The sequence below is a fragment of the Megascapheus bottae genome, chromosome 24 (assembly GCF_031878675.1).
Source record: "Megascapheus bottae isolate mThoBot1 chromosome 24, mThoBot2.hap1, whole genome shotgun sequence".
Classification (NCBI taxonomy): domain Eukaryota; kingdom Metazoa; phylum Chordata; class Mammalia; order Rodentia; family Geomyidae; genus Megascapheus; species Megascapheus bottae.
The window spans coordinates 9,246,805-9,260,131 of record NC_143532.1 but is presented as its reverse complement, the minus strand read 5'-3'; the positions used below and the strand labels follow the sequence as shown (position 1 = coordinate 9,260,131).

Here is a 13,327-nt window from a genome sequence, read left to right as displayed (position 1 = left end):
ACGTAAGGGCGGAAGGACGCTGTGGGCCCTAGTTAAAGAGGGCGGAAGTGGTGATGCCACTTCCGGCCGGTGCTCGGTGAAAGTGGCGCTTGGTGTTCTGTCGGGGAGCTACGGACCTACGGCTCGTGTTCCGCGGGTCTGTGCGGTGCCATTTCCATTCCTCTCCCCTGGTAGTGGCTCAGCGAGAGTTTCTACACAGCGCTCGCCGGGCGAGAAGTAGAAGGAGACGTCGGGGTCGACCGAGGCCCTGAAGTGGAGGCGGCCCAGCGACTAACCTCCCTGGCAGGTGTGCACCAGGCGTCCGACCGCGGGCACAAGTGTGTTCATGTGGGACATTTGGGGTCGGTGTGGAAGTGACCCGTCTAAGCCGGACACTGATGGCTGACGCCTGCGATGCTAGCCACCCAGGAGAAGTCCTCTTGTCAGCCTCGCTGAAGTGTGACTTGGGGGGGCGGAAACATTCTCACTGCCTGTACAGGTGTGTGTGTGTGTGTGTGTGTGTGTGTGTGTGTGTGTGTGTGTGTGTGTGTGTGTGTGTGTGTGTGTGTGTAATATGCATCTTCACAGCGTGATTTATGATCCAAAAAGTGCATAGGAAAAGGAAAGTATCCTGTAATTCAGTAGACTCTCCCTGGAGCGCCCTCAATCATAAGCACTTTGATCAAGGAACCTGGAAAATGCCCTTCTATAGTGTTTCTCTTTAAGCCACATGATACATTACCTACTCTAAAAAAGTTTGTCTTTTATTAGGGTTTACTGGCGCCGGTGGCTCACACCTGTAATCAATCCTAGCTTCGTGGGAGGCAGAGATCTGAGGATCACCGTCCAGCCCCAGCAGGAAAGTCTGTGAGACTCTTACCTCCAGTTAACCACCAAGAAACCACAAGTGGCACAGTGACTTAAGTGCTAGAGCGCTAACCTGTAGCAAAAAAAGCTCAGGGATAGCTACCAGGCCCTGTGTTCAAGCTCCACAGGAGACAAAGAAAAAAGGATTCATGCATTTGACTGCATTTAAACACTGAAGCTTCATTTCAGGATTCACAGTGGTGATTAAGTTCCGATTCTTTCAAGATGAGCTTCCTGTTGCCCAAGCTGACTAGCAAAAAACAAGTAGACCAGGCAATAAAAAGTACTGCGGAGAAGGTGTTGGTTCTCAGGTTTGGAAGAGATGAGGATCCTGTCTGTCTGCAGCTGGATGATATAGTAAGTAAATAGTTTTAATAATGGGTTTTTTAATATTTAAAGAATGGCTATTCTTCAACATCCACAAAGCACTTCACAGGTGGCAGGCAGGATGCGGGGTTGCTGTGCATTCATTAGCACAGCCTACCAAGAACTGATGTGTGGCCGACCTGAGCTGAACTCCCAAATCCATTGTGCTAATCTATCCCATTCGATTTCCAGTAGTGGCTCGCTGTCACTGAGCCAAGCATGGCAGCACACAATTGACAGCTACCTAGAGAAACTGTGTTTCAAAAAAATGAAAAGGAAAAAAAAAAAGCTTTTGCTGGCAAGTCAGTAGAAGAGCAGAAAATATTACCAAGTGTCAGTGAACATTTTCTGTTTACAGCCATAGCCCCGTTTCCCACGGGCAGAAGTGAATGTCTAGGAGGTTGAACTTCCCATTCCTATCAGATGCATTAATTTACAGAGCTGACGTTGCAACTCAGTTTTTCTGGCTGCTGGCTCATGGGTCATGTAAAGCTTCTAGAATGTACCTGGTAGCACTTCTGATTTCACAACACATCTTCATACTGGGGTTAGGAAGGAGGAAAATTATGGGATAGAGAGTTGTATCCCTGTCTGTCACAGATAGACTACACCAAGAATGCAGACCGCCTACCATTTCTACTGCTGTCATCAACCGTGGGTATCCAGTGTAAGCATCTTCATTGTATGCTTTAAAATGAATATGTGATGATTTGATCACCAGCATTACAAAAGAAAGAAAAAAACGTAGACGGGAGGATATATAGATTCTGAAGACAAACTGAAAATCCAAGTCCCAGTTGCACTCCTTAGGAGCTTTGTAGCCTAAGCATAGCCTCAGCATGCCTCAGTTTCCTCATCTGTAAAAGGATTCCTAATAGGCTATACCTCATAAGAACATAATAAGGTTTACTGTATTAATAAGCATAAACTATTACATAGGACGTTCATGTAAACATTTGCTGTTATTTCCAGGAGAAAAGAGATTTGGGATAATTCTAATATCTTCATTACATATTTCTTAATTATTTTAAGTGTTGGATTTGAGTTTGGCTTTTTCAGTGTGAAGGATAGAACTTCGTACGTGTTAGACAATTGTTTAGCGCTATGTTGTATACCACAGTCCACTTTAAATGAATATGGACTAATCTATAGCAACAATCAACCATGAACAGAAAATTAAAGGAAAAACAATATTTTTCCCAGGAAATCAGCTTTTGAACAGTAAGGTTACATATTATTTAATGTGGAACCAAAAGGACTAGATTCCTGGTTCAGGAATTTTGTAGTAAAAGGTTTCAAGGAAGAAGCACTGACTCGTCATGTTTGGAAAATCTCCTTTGGGGTGGAGGAGGGGATCTTGCTGTGTGACCCAAGCTGGCCTCAAAAGTCATGACCATCCTGCCTCAACCTCCAAAATTCTGAGATTACAAGAATTCACCGCTACACCCAACCAGCTGTCGCTCATATTGTAACCTCCAGCTCTCTTTTTCACAGCTCTCTAAGACCTCTTCTGACCTAAGTAAAATGGCTGCTATATACCTGGTAGATGTGGACCACACTCCGGTTTATACACAGTATTTTGACATCAGTTATATTCCCTCTACTGTGTTTTTCTTCAATGGACAGCATATGAAAGTGGATTATGGGTAAGTGAAATTAGCTTTGGAGTTACAGCTATCATTAAAGTTTCCTTTATCAAAGCAGTTTTGGTGGCTAACCTAACTGATTTTGGTGCTGGGTTTGTGAACCTTGATTGGTTTGTACTGTCTCTTCATTTGATGCACTCGCTTTTTTAATGAGGAAGTGTAATATAAAATAACTATTTTAGGCATGATTGGCACATTCTAATTTTCAGCTGAAATATGAAAGATTAATATAGATTGTGAAGTACTACCCTTTAAATATAGAAAATAAAAATACCTATATTAAGTATATAAAATATTTGTCAGTAATTCTACTTGAAACAAAATATGTAGTTCTTAAGCTTTTGGACTACAACTGGCTTTTTTTTTTTTTTTTGGTCAGTTGTGAGGCTTGAACTCTGGGCCTGGACTCTGTCCCTGAGCTCTTTCATGAAAGGCTAGTGCTCTACCACTTGAGCCACAGCACCACTTCCGGTTTTCTGGAGGTTTATTGGAGATAAGAGTCTCATAGACTTTAGTGACCAGGCTGGCTTTGAACCAAGATCCTCAGATCTCAGCCTCTTGGATAGCTAGGATTACAGGTGTGAACCACTGTGCCCGATAACAAGTGGCATTTCTAAGACTAACAAAGATTTATTTGTGTCTTGTCAATTATCTTGTGCTGCTCAGAGATCTTTGAAGTCCTTCTTGAATAAGCCTGTCAAAACAGCAACATAAATTCTTTAATGCCTTCCACTCTATTCTGCTTACATCTCAGTGATGAATATTATTGAATGTACCCATAATCCTAGTAATTTTAATGTTTTGTTTTGCCCGTCCTGGGGCTTGAACTCAGGGCCTGAGCACTGTCCTTGGGCTTTCTGTAGGCTAGCACTCTACCATTTGAGCTACTGCACCATTTGGTGACTTTTTCTGTGTGTATGGTACCAAAGAATTGAACCCAGGTCTTTTTTTTTTTTGTCAGTCGTGGGCCTTGAACTCAGGGGCTGGGCACTATCCTTGGGCTTTCTGAAGGCTAGAGCTCTACCACTTGAGCCACAGCACCATTTCTGACTTTTTTCTATGTATGTGGTACCGAGTATTGAACCTGGGTCTTCATGCATGCTAGGCAAACAACTCTACCAATAGGCTAAATTTCTGGCCCAAACCCAGGTCTTTATGCATGCTAGACAAGCACTCTACCACTGGGCCAAACTCCCAGCCCTAATTTTATCAGTTTTAGTAATTCTAGTCATTCTTATTGTGGTGTACCTGCTTTATTTATTCTCTGTTTGAAAGCTAAGTGATGTCTGTTTTAAAGTGTTTTTATTGATCTGGAACATGGCTAACATATTAGCTTGATATGGCTTTGTTAAAGGGCAATTTACGCCTTAAAAGTGTTTGACCTTTATAACCAGTAATTTTATTTCCAGGAATTGTAGTAATACTGTAGATATGACAGCCTTGGATTTTGGGGGGGGGGGTTGGTTTTTTGCTTTTGTTTTTGAAGGGTCCTTTATAGTTTCTTTTGTCATAAGTTGTCTGGCAGTTCTAGGGTTCATGCAAACTTAATGATTTTGAAATAATTTATGTTAGTTGAAAAGCACTGTACTAAATAGTTCATGATACTCTATTATCATGAAAACACACAAGTGAATATACACATAAGATTAGTAAGATAGAGGCCATTAGTGTGGCCTAGTGGTAGAGTGCTTGCCTAGCATGCACCAAGCCCTGGGTTCAAGTCCTTGGTACCTCATACACAGAAAAAGCCAGAAGTGGTGCTATGGCTCAAGTGGTAGAGTACTGGCCTTGAGAAGCACAAGGACAGTGCCCAGGCCCTAAATTCAAGAGATACACTAAAAGATGACTTCTTGCCTTATTTTTCCATTTTTTCTCTTTAAAAAATTCTGTAATACACAAAATACACAAAGAAGTATAAGTGACAAGAACTTGGGAGACTGTGACTAATAGGATTTGCATAGCGATACCAAACTAATTCCAAGTTCTATGAAAGAATGCTTTGCAAAATGAATAAATGAATACTTCACACATCAGGGCTTTGATTTTAGTGGCTTCCAGCATTGGTTTTAGTCATATATTGTTTATCAAGTGGGAAAATCAAATGGGTAAATATGGAAAGTTTCCCAGACAAGAAGAGACTAACAAAGCTATTTGTTTACCCTGCTAATCTTTGACATATAATTAGGGACAATTCTGAGGACACTTTATTTTCTTCTGTGCTGTCTAGGTCTCCGGATCATACTAAGTTTGTGGGAAGTTTCAAAACTAAACAAGACTTCATAGATTTGGTTGAAGTAATCTATCGGGGAGCAATGAGGGGGAAGCTTATTGTTCAAAGTCCTATTGATCCCAAGAATATCCCCAAATATGACCTTCTCTATCAAGACATTTAGCACATCCATTGCTGTTGAAGATGAAGAGAAGGGCACAGGTTAAAACAGTGCCTAGATCAGCAGCACTGCCTTCTGGGGTTCCCCCAGACAGATGGCTTACTTCCCAGCAGAGAGGTTTGACATGTCTGTAAGACACCTAGCCCCCTGAGCTTCTGCCTCCTGAGAACCTCAGAGCTGAACTGTGGCAATGTTTTCCCCAGGGTGGTTTTCCTTCCTTCCATTTATGCTGTGCTTTCTTTATCCCTTAGGCTAATCAGAATCTTCTTTCTACTTGACGTATATTTGTACATGTATGCACAGCATGTACACACACACATACACACTCACTCACTCTTGCCTTGACCACTCCTGCACTCATATGTCCTTCATGTTCTTTCATTTCCATATCCTATTGCCCCATTTTCTCTTGAAATAATTCAGACAAGTCTCTTGTATTTTGGGCCTTTTTTTACTCAAACTTTCAAAACACTATCCTAGTAGGCTTATTTAGCTACAGTTTATATAATTAAACCACCCAGGAAGTAGAACTTGAATCTTTACCACACCCCATACAATTTGGGGTAAGCAAATGACTGTGTGCCTTTAAGAAGGAAAAAAGAAGATCTCTCTCAGAAAACAAGCCAGTAATTTTATTTCAAGGACCAAAGCCTGGAGAGATACCAGTGTTGTTAGGAAGAAAGAAAAAAAAAATCCTTGGTCTTCCAGAATCCCGCTGACACAGTGTTTGGCAGCTTATCGCTTCTTTCCTAATCATGGCAGCTTTTGTCCTGGAGCTCTAGGATAAGAGGTGGACACAGCGCTGGAGTGTGGCAGCCAGGAGCTTTGACCTGCGTGGCAGCTGGGGACTTCTGTCACTGAAAGTCCAGCCCATTGCCTTTCCAGGAAGGGTGAGCATGGGCCTTAATGCCAGCTACTGTAGTCCAGAAAAAAGACTGCTGGGGGCTTTTGATGCCCTTTGCTGATGAGGAAAAGAGAGAAACTCTAAAAGTAAGATAAAAGCCCTTGGGCTACCACCTGTCTTTTACCTCACTTCCTGCTTTTTTTGCTTGGAACCCGAGGCAATCAGTCTCAGGATAAGAAAAATGAACATTCTAAGAATCACTCAAAGAGCCTGATTTCTGAAGATGTCATTGAGCCCTTGAATGAACTCCAGACCCAGGTTTCTATGAAAGAATAAAGTGTTGTCTTTGTGTAACTCGCTATTAGTCAAGTCTTCTGTGCTTTTGCCTAACTCACATTATTTTGTCTATGGTAAGGGGTCAGATGCCAACAAATACTCAAAACTTGTATAAAATTCTCAGAATCCTTTCCACCTTGTACTTCAGGGAGTCTCTCTGAAATCCAGATTTAAATTTTAGATCCTCTTTTATTTGTTTTCCATCCTACATGTACTTGTTGAGTGCATGCTGTGTGAATACAAATGATTCTTCCCGTGCCTGAACCTTTAGATCTCAGCGGGGGTAGGGCACGTGTACAGGTACTGGAGGGAAAAGGCCCAGGGCTGGACACCACTGTGGGAGATCAGAGAGCTAACCAGACTCTCATTACTGTAATCCAGGCAGGGCCCAGGACAGCAGAAAGTACTGCTAGAGAGGAAGGCAGAGAAGACTAGTGATGGAGAAAAGGCCAGGGGTGTTCTCTTTCATTCCCCTCCCAGTTAGTGACCAGAAGCCACTGAGTTCTTCACAAAGGTAGGTGGTAATGCTGACAGATGCTGAGAGATGATTATGGCTGCACTCTGAGCTTCATTTTGCAATGTTTGTATTGTTTCTCAGTTTCTTGCTATTACTTCCTTCCCAAACTCTAGATCTTTGTTGGTCTGCTGGGAGAAAACATCACAGCAAAGCCCAGCTCCTGGTATGATTTTTGGCCCTTTATACAATAAGGAGCAGCATGCGAAGGAGGTAGACAAAGAATCTTGGCAAGAAAGCAGTCAGAAGAAGATGCTTTTCTGAGAAGAAGCAGTAGGAAGAGCACCTCATGCCAAAAAAGACACCTACTCTTCAGGGTCCCCAGAGACATGGTTGGGGCTTCAGAGACCACCTCCTTTTAGCCTCTCATGGAAGAGCCCAGGAGCTAATGAAGGCCCAGGAGCTGAAAGCATTCATCAAATCTGGGCTGGGCTGTGATTTAAACCTGGCAAGTACAGAGCTGCCTTTCTGGTGTCTTATTTTCTGGAGAACTGGTAGATTGGAGCACAAATAATGCAAAGACTATCAGTGTTAAAACACTTTAGCACTTGGTTTCATCTCAGGCTAGCATTTTCCTTAGCAAGCATGAACTTTTTGTTTTTTGTTTTGTCAATCCTGGGGCTTGAACTCTGGGCCTAGGTGCTATCCTGTAAACTTTTGTCCTGAAGGGTAGTACACTAGAACCACAGCTCCAGCTTTCTGTGGTTGAGAGTCTCATGAGCAAGCTGACAGTGGCTCATGCCTTTAATCCTAGCTCAGGATCTCAGGAGACTGAGATCTGAGGTTCATAGTTCAAAGCCAGCCCAGTCAGGAAACTTCATGAGACTCTTTCCTCCAATAAACAAGTCAGAAAAAGCTGGAAGTGACACTGTAGCTCAATTGATAGAGAACTAACCTTGGATACAGAGAGGCTCAGGGACACAGCCCAGACTGAGTTCAAGCCCCAGGTCTGGCAGAAAGAAAAAAAAAAAAAGTTATGGACTTCTGCCTGGGTTGGCTTCAAACTGCAGCCTTCAAATCTTGGCCTTCTGAGGATTACAAATGTGAGCCACCAGTGCTCAGTTGCCTGCACCTTTTTTTTTTTTTCCCCCTCTCCTAATCCATATACTCAAAGAGGTAGACTATAGTAAGAAGAGCCCAGGGATTGTCTTCAAACAGATCCGACCTAGGGAATTTCCAGGCAGCTTAGGGTAGCTTCTGCCATGCCCCCAGTAATGACTGCATCACCAAAAATGAAAGAACACAAAGGGCCCAGACCAGGAACAGCACGGAGATGCAAGCTCTTTATTGATTGACTCAGCAGGGCAAGACTGATACCATCACCCCCACCGTGTCCCATCCCTTACACTTCCCTCCCAGGAGGCAAAACCGACTGCCAGCCAACTTCACCTTAGTTTTTGGCCGTGGTTTCCTGAATCCAGTCCAGGATAGTGCGCACGTTCACGTACACGCTATGCTCTGCTACTGCGCAGCTCTTGTCAAAGGTCAAGATGCCCATCCCGTACCATGTGTCGTCCTCCAGGTCGTGAACAGCGAAGGCACTGCCCGCGTCGCCATAGCAGGTGTCTTCCTGGTACTTGGACATGCCGGCACAGAAGGTGTGCTCGTTCAGGATGGGCTGCACGCCCACGGGGCTCTTGCGGGTCTTCTCTTCAGGATTTGTGCTGCCCTCGTAGTGCACCACACATTTCTGTGTGTCAGCCACTGGCAGCATGACATACTTGAGACGCTCGCTAAACCTGAAGTTACTGTTTCGCCCCCAGCCAGATACATAACCTAAGCGTCCCACTTGGACGTAGTCTTTGGAAGGCAGGCAGATGGGCATCACCTTCTCATTGACGGGCACTTTCTCCTTGAGTTTGATGAGCCCGATGTCTACCATGGAGTGGTTTGGGTGGAAAACAACTTTCTCAATCTCCACCAGGCTTTTCCCAACGTAGAGTTTCAAGGTGGGGGCAATGTCCTCTGCAGTGGCATTCTCTGTGTGATTCAGGAAGAGATTTTGGGCTGTGGTCAGCAGCCATTGGTCACTGATCAGTGTGGCACCTGTGGTGAGACTGTGGCGGGAGACCATCTTTGCCTGCCAGGGGAAGCTGCCTTTGGCATCCAGAGAGCCGCCGATGATGCGTTGCACCTGGTCCACAGGGAACTTGGGCTTGCCACACACTGTCAGGGAGAGCAAGAACCCGTGAGGAGAGCTGAAAGGCATGCTGGGAACCAGCAGCAGACAGTGATGCACTCTGTACCACCATTCTGTTTTGTTTTGGTTTTTTTTTCAGAGCTAGAAATATATGCTCCCTTTTGCCCTTACTATCTGATCATCTCATTCCAGTGTTTACAGTTTAAATGATGGTTTCTCCCACTCGAGAGTTCTGTTTCCTCCTTTTCTAATTCCCAAAGAAATACTCAATGCCAAGATGTTTAAACATGAGCTGATAAACTGGAGTAAATACTATCATCAAGGAGTTTCTAGTTCCCTGAAACTCTTCTCCCTTTCTTCCTCTCCCTCTCTCTTCTTCTTTCCCTCTCTCTCACACTCCCTATCTTCTCTCTCTCCCTCCCTCTCTCCCTCCTCCCTTGCAAATTGGCAGTCCTGCACCACTAATGGCTGAAGGACCAAGTCCTCTGTACCAAGAGGTAGAAACAGAAAACTGGAGTCCCTGCCCATCTCCAGCCTGCTACTTTCTCCCCCTGTGTTTAAGCTTCACCAACCTGCCTCCACTTGCTATGAAGTTCACTTTTCCTCAGCTTGGGCTCTCCAGGCAGAACTTGTGTGTGCACAGGGTCTTCTGCATTCAGCCAATCCCTCAGTGAACATGAACATGACGCTCACTGAACTCTACAGGGAGTCACCTCCTCCCTCTTCAAGCCTCATCCCTGTCTGCTCCACTGCTGCAGGTCTCCCTTACCCCTCGCCTGGCTCCTTGGATGATCAAGGGAACGGCTCTGAAACATTCCAACCTAGCTGCCAGCCTAAGCACTAAGCTGTCAGCACTCACCTGCTTCACATTCAGGAAGTTTCTCTCCAACCACCTCGTTCACCCACTGCTTCTCACTGTTCAAGGTATACACACCTGAAACAAACAGAAGAAATGAGCCCAGAGAAAAATCAAACCTGGACCTAACACAACATGAGAAGAATTAAAGAGAAGAATTAAGAAGCTAGATGTAGAGAGGTGCACCTGTAATCCTAGCGCTCCAGAGTTTTAAGGCAAGATGATAATGAGTTTAAGGCTAGCCTGGGCTACATCATAAGACCTATCTCAAAAAAGAAAAAAGATAATGTGTAAGAAGTAATGCACCTTCTAAATACAACTGTAACCCCTCTATACATTAAAATTAAAAAAAAATTAAAGAATTAAAAGAGGAAGTAAAGGACAGACCAGGGAGGAGGAAGTGGCAGGGGGAGCGGGGCGCAGGACAGGCTGTGGCCATGGCAGTCATGGTGAGAGACACAGAGATCAAAGTTCACAGGGCTAGGAGTTTGGCCTCATGGTAGAGTGCTTGCCTAGCATGCACGAAGGCCCAGGTTCAATTCCTCCGTACCACATACATAGAAAAAAGCCAGAAGTGGTGCTGAGGCTCAAGTGGTGAAGCTCTAATCTTTTTTTTTTGGGGGGGGGGGCAGTCCTGGGCTTGAGCTCAGGGCCTAAACACTGTCCTTGGACTTTCTCAAGGCTAGAGCTCTACCACTTGAGCCTCAGCAGCACTTCTGGCAGCACCCGTGTCTTTGTGCATGCTAGGCAAGCACTCTACCACTAGGCCAAACTCCCGGTCCCTAGAGCTCTAATCTTGATAAAGTCCAAGGACAGTGCTCAGGCCCTGAGCTCAAGCCCAGGACTGGCAAGAGAGAGGGGGGTGGAGAGGGAGAGAGGGAGAGAAAGATCAGAGTTCACATCCTCAATCTTACAGGTTACATGATATGTAAACTTGCTGTTCCAAAGAATAAGGCTATCACTTGAGAGAATTAAATGAACTTTAAATAAATATGAAGCACTTTGAAAATGCTATGAGTGCCCTGCTCACTAGATAACAGTATTTGTTCCCTGCTAACGTTATTTGTTCATTTCCCACATCTTCTGTCATAGATATGGACCTGCTTGACTACAGGTGGGCTATATGGCGTCACCTCCCCTTAACAAAATAATTCTGGGAGCTGAAAACGATCATTTTCTCAAGGATCACATAGTGCTGACAAAAGCTCAGAAGCCAGGTGTCCTGCCTCCAGGTGATTCAAATGGGCTTTCTAACCAGCCACAAGGCCCTGTCTACCATGGCACCCACAGGGTGGGGAAGACCACCCTCCCAGCCTTACCATTGTCCCTGCCTTACCATCTCCTCCACTGCGCAGTCTGTAGTTTGTCTGACACCGATAGCGAACAGAGTGTTCCACGTATCCATTTGCAATCTCAGGGGGCTTGGGGCAGCTGTCATCTGCAAGGAAAAAAGAACAGGAAGTTCACATTCCAAAATTGTTCCCAGAGACCAACAAATTGTATGGGAGAAAGCTGCTCAACATGTAAACATCCCTCTACCAGAAGGAAGATAAAGTCTATCTCTCCTTATCTCTAGGAGGGGAAAGGATGGGAAGGGAGAGCTGGGCTTTCCCCAAGGAAGACTACAGTTCTCCGAGGGCCAAAAAAGGACTCACCAGAGCCGGGGGTGCATAACCTACCTGCAATGTCTGTGGCATCGTTGCTCAAGTCCACAGCAAACAGCTGTCCCCAGAGCAGGAGAGCAGTAACTGCTGCCAGAGCACTGCAGAGAGATGTCAGAAGGGTTGCAAAACTGTCTCCCTGCCTCACAGTGCACAAGCACATGAGCACGTGAGTGCGCGCACATATGTGTGCACATACACACCTTCCTCTAAGCATCCGCAACAGAAAATAGACATTGGAAGTGCTGAGAAGCTGTCCCCACCCACATACTGTTCTGAAGAGCTTCTGAGCACACCCAGCTTCCAGAACATTCTGCTGCTAGCAATTACATGTAAGCTTCAAAAAGGGACCACCAAAATGTGAAGTCTCTATTTCTGGCTGTGTTCAAGAAGCATTAAATTGGGAATGATGTCAGGTGCCACTGGCTTACACCTTTACATCTAGTTGCTCAGGATGCTGAGATCTGAGGATCATGGTTCAAACCAGCCTAAGCAAAGTGTTCCCAAAACCTTATCTCAACCAGTAAAAAGCTGAACATGGAGGTGCACACCTATCATTCCAGCTGTGTGGGAATTGTAAATAGGAAGACTGTGGTCCTGGCCAACCCTGGCATACATGCAAGATTGCACACACACACACACACACACACACACACACACACACACACACACACACACACACGCAAATGAACTCAAATGGTAGACTGCCTATCAAGCCACATTGCCAAAAGCAAAAAAAAAAAAAAAAAAAAAAAGGAAAGTGGGGTGTGGTGACTAACTAATCCTACCCACTCAGGAGGGTGAGATCGGAGGATTGCAATTCATGAGACTCTCAACTCCAATAAACTACACAGAAAAGGGCAGAAGTAGCCCTGTGACTCAAGCTGTAGAAAGCCAGCCTTGTGAAAAAGAATCTCACAGACAGTGCCCAGGCCCTGACTTGAGTTCAAGCTCTAGGAATGGCACACACACCAATAAATAAATATGTAAAAAGACTTGGAGAGGGCTGGCTCAGTGGTATAGCACTTGCCTAGTATGTGCAAAATATCCCCCCAGAACTACAGGGGGGATAAAGAAGGGAAAAATCTCTTCTAATAAATTGAATCAAAAATACCAGGCAGCTGCACCCCTTGTAAAAAGGAAGACTGTCACACAGAGGAAAATGATTCTGTCTCCTGGGAAAGGCAGCACTGTCTGAACACAGCCTCTTGTGGATGCAGAGAAGGAGAGCCCCTAACACAGCAAGCTCCTTCCGCAGTTCAAACGACTGCCTTGCTTCTTTGTAAAAGCTTTGAAGACTTCTCTATGGTATACACCAAGAAGAATTTGGGGTGCTGTGGACTCACCTCATCCTCCGTTTGTCTTCCTCAAAAAGAGAACAATGTTTGGGAGACCTCTGCTGAGCCTTTTAAGCATCCAGATATTGCACCACCCCTTCTTAATTTGTAACCACTGTGTTTACACACAATATCACTGGCATGTTCCAACAACAAAGCCACAGACCAAGTCCCTGTCAAGAGCAGAGCTCTTGCATCACTCCTGGATTTCCCGTGGTGTGGTTTTACAACCCATGCCCCCCTGCAACCTTGTGACCCCGTGTACCTGCCAAAGTGTTTCCAGAAATGAGCTGTGGAGAAAGATTGGGCCGGAGAGGATTACCCTGACTACCCAGAAGGATTTTAACTTGAAGAAAGACGTTTCCTTGAGTTATTTCAAACTTACTATAGC

At 44.9% G+C, this 13,327-nt stretch overlaps 2 protein-coding genes across 2 annotated transcripts; one reads left to right on the top strand and one right to left on the bottom strand.

Moving 5' to 3' along the window:
- Positions 1-358: 358 nt before the first annotated feature.
- Txnl4b (thioredoxin like 4B) lies at positions 359-6,443 on the top strand. Its single transcript, XM_090357344.1, has 3 exons — positions 359-1,203; positions 2,707-2,858; positions 5,086-6,443. The coding sequence occupies exons 1-3, from the start codon at positions 1,072-1,074 to the stop codon at positions 5,249-5,251; spliced, it is 450 nt and encodes a 149-aa protein (XP_090213470.1). The 5' UTR covers positions 359-1,071; the 3' UTR covers positions 5,252-6,443.
- Positions 6,444-8,207: 1,764 nt separating this feature from the next.
- LOC150046914 (haptoglobin-like) lies at positions 8,208-13,044 on the bottom strand. The gene is made up of 5 exons (XM_090357342.1): positions 12,946-13,044; positions 11,618-11,700; positions 11,275-11,376; positions 9,942-10,016; positions 8,208-9,108 (listed from the first exon to the last, which is right to left on the bottom strand). The coding sequence occupies exons 1-5, from the start codon at positions 12,948-12,950 to the stop codon at positions 8,333-8,335; spliced, it is 1,041 nt and encodes a 346-aa protein (XP_090213468.1). The 5' UTR covers positions 12,951-13,044; the 3' UTR covers positions 8,208-8,332.
- Positions 13,045-13,327: the final 283 nt, after the last annotated feature.

What these genes read in the sequence shown, in the direction of transcription:
- Txnl4b (XM_090357344.1), top strand. Translation starts at nt 1,072, where the DNA reads ATGAGCTTCCTGTTGCCCAAGCTGACTAGCAAAAAACAAGTAGACCAG. An exon ending in GTCTGCAGCTGGATGATATA is followed by an intron (nt 1,204 to 2,706) that starts GTAAGTAAATAG and finishes TCTTTTTCACAG; the next exon opens with CTCTCTAAGACCTCTTCTGA. An exon ending in CATATGAAAGTGGATTATGG is followed by an intron (nt 2,859 to 5,085) that starts GTAAGTGAAATT and finishes TGTGCTGTCTAG; the next exon opens with GTCTCCGGATCATACTAAGT.
- LOC150046914 (XM_090357342.1), bottom strand. An exon ending in ACTGCGCAGTGGAGGAGATG is followed by an intron (nt 10,017 to 11,274) that starts GTAAGGCAGGGA and finishes TGTTTGTTTCAG; the next exon opens with GTGTGTATACCTTGAACAGT. An exon ending in ACTTCCTGAATGTGAAGCAG is followed by an intron (nt 9,109 to 9,941) that starts GTGAGTGCTGAC and finishes TCTCCCTGACAG; the next exon opens with TGTGTGGCAAGCCCAAGTTC.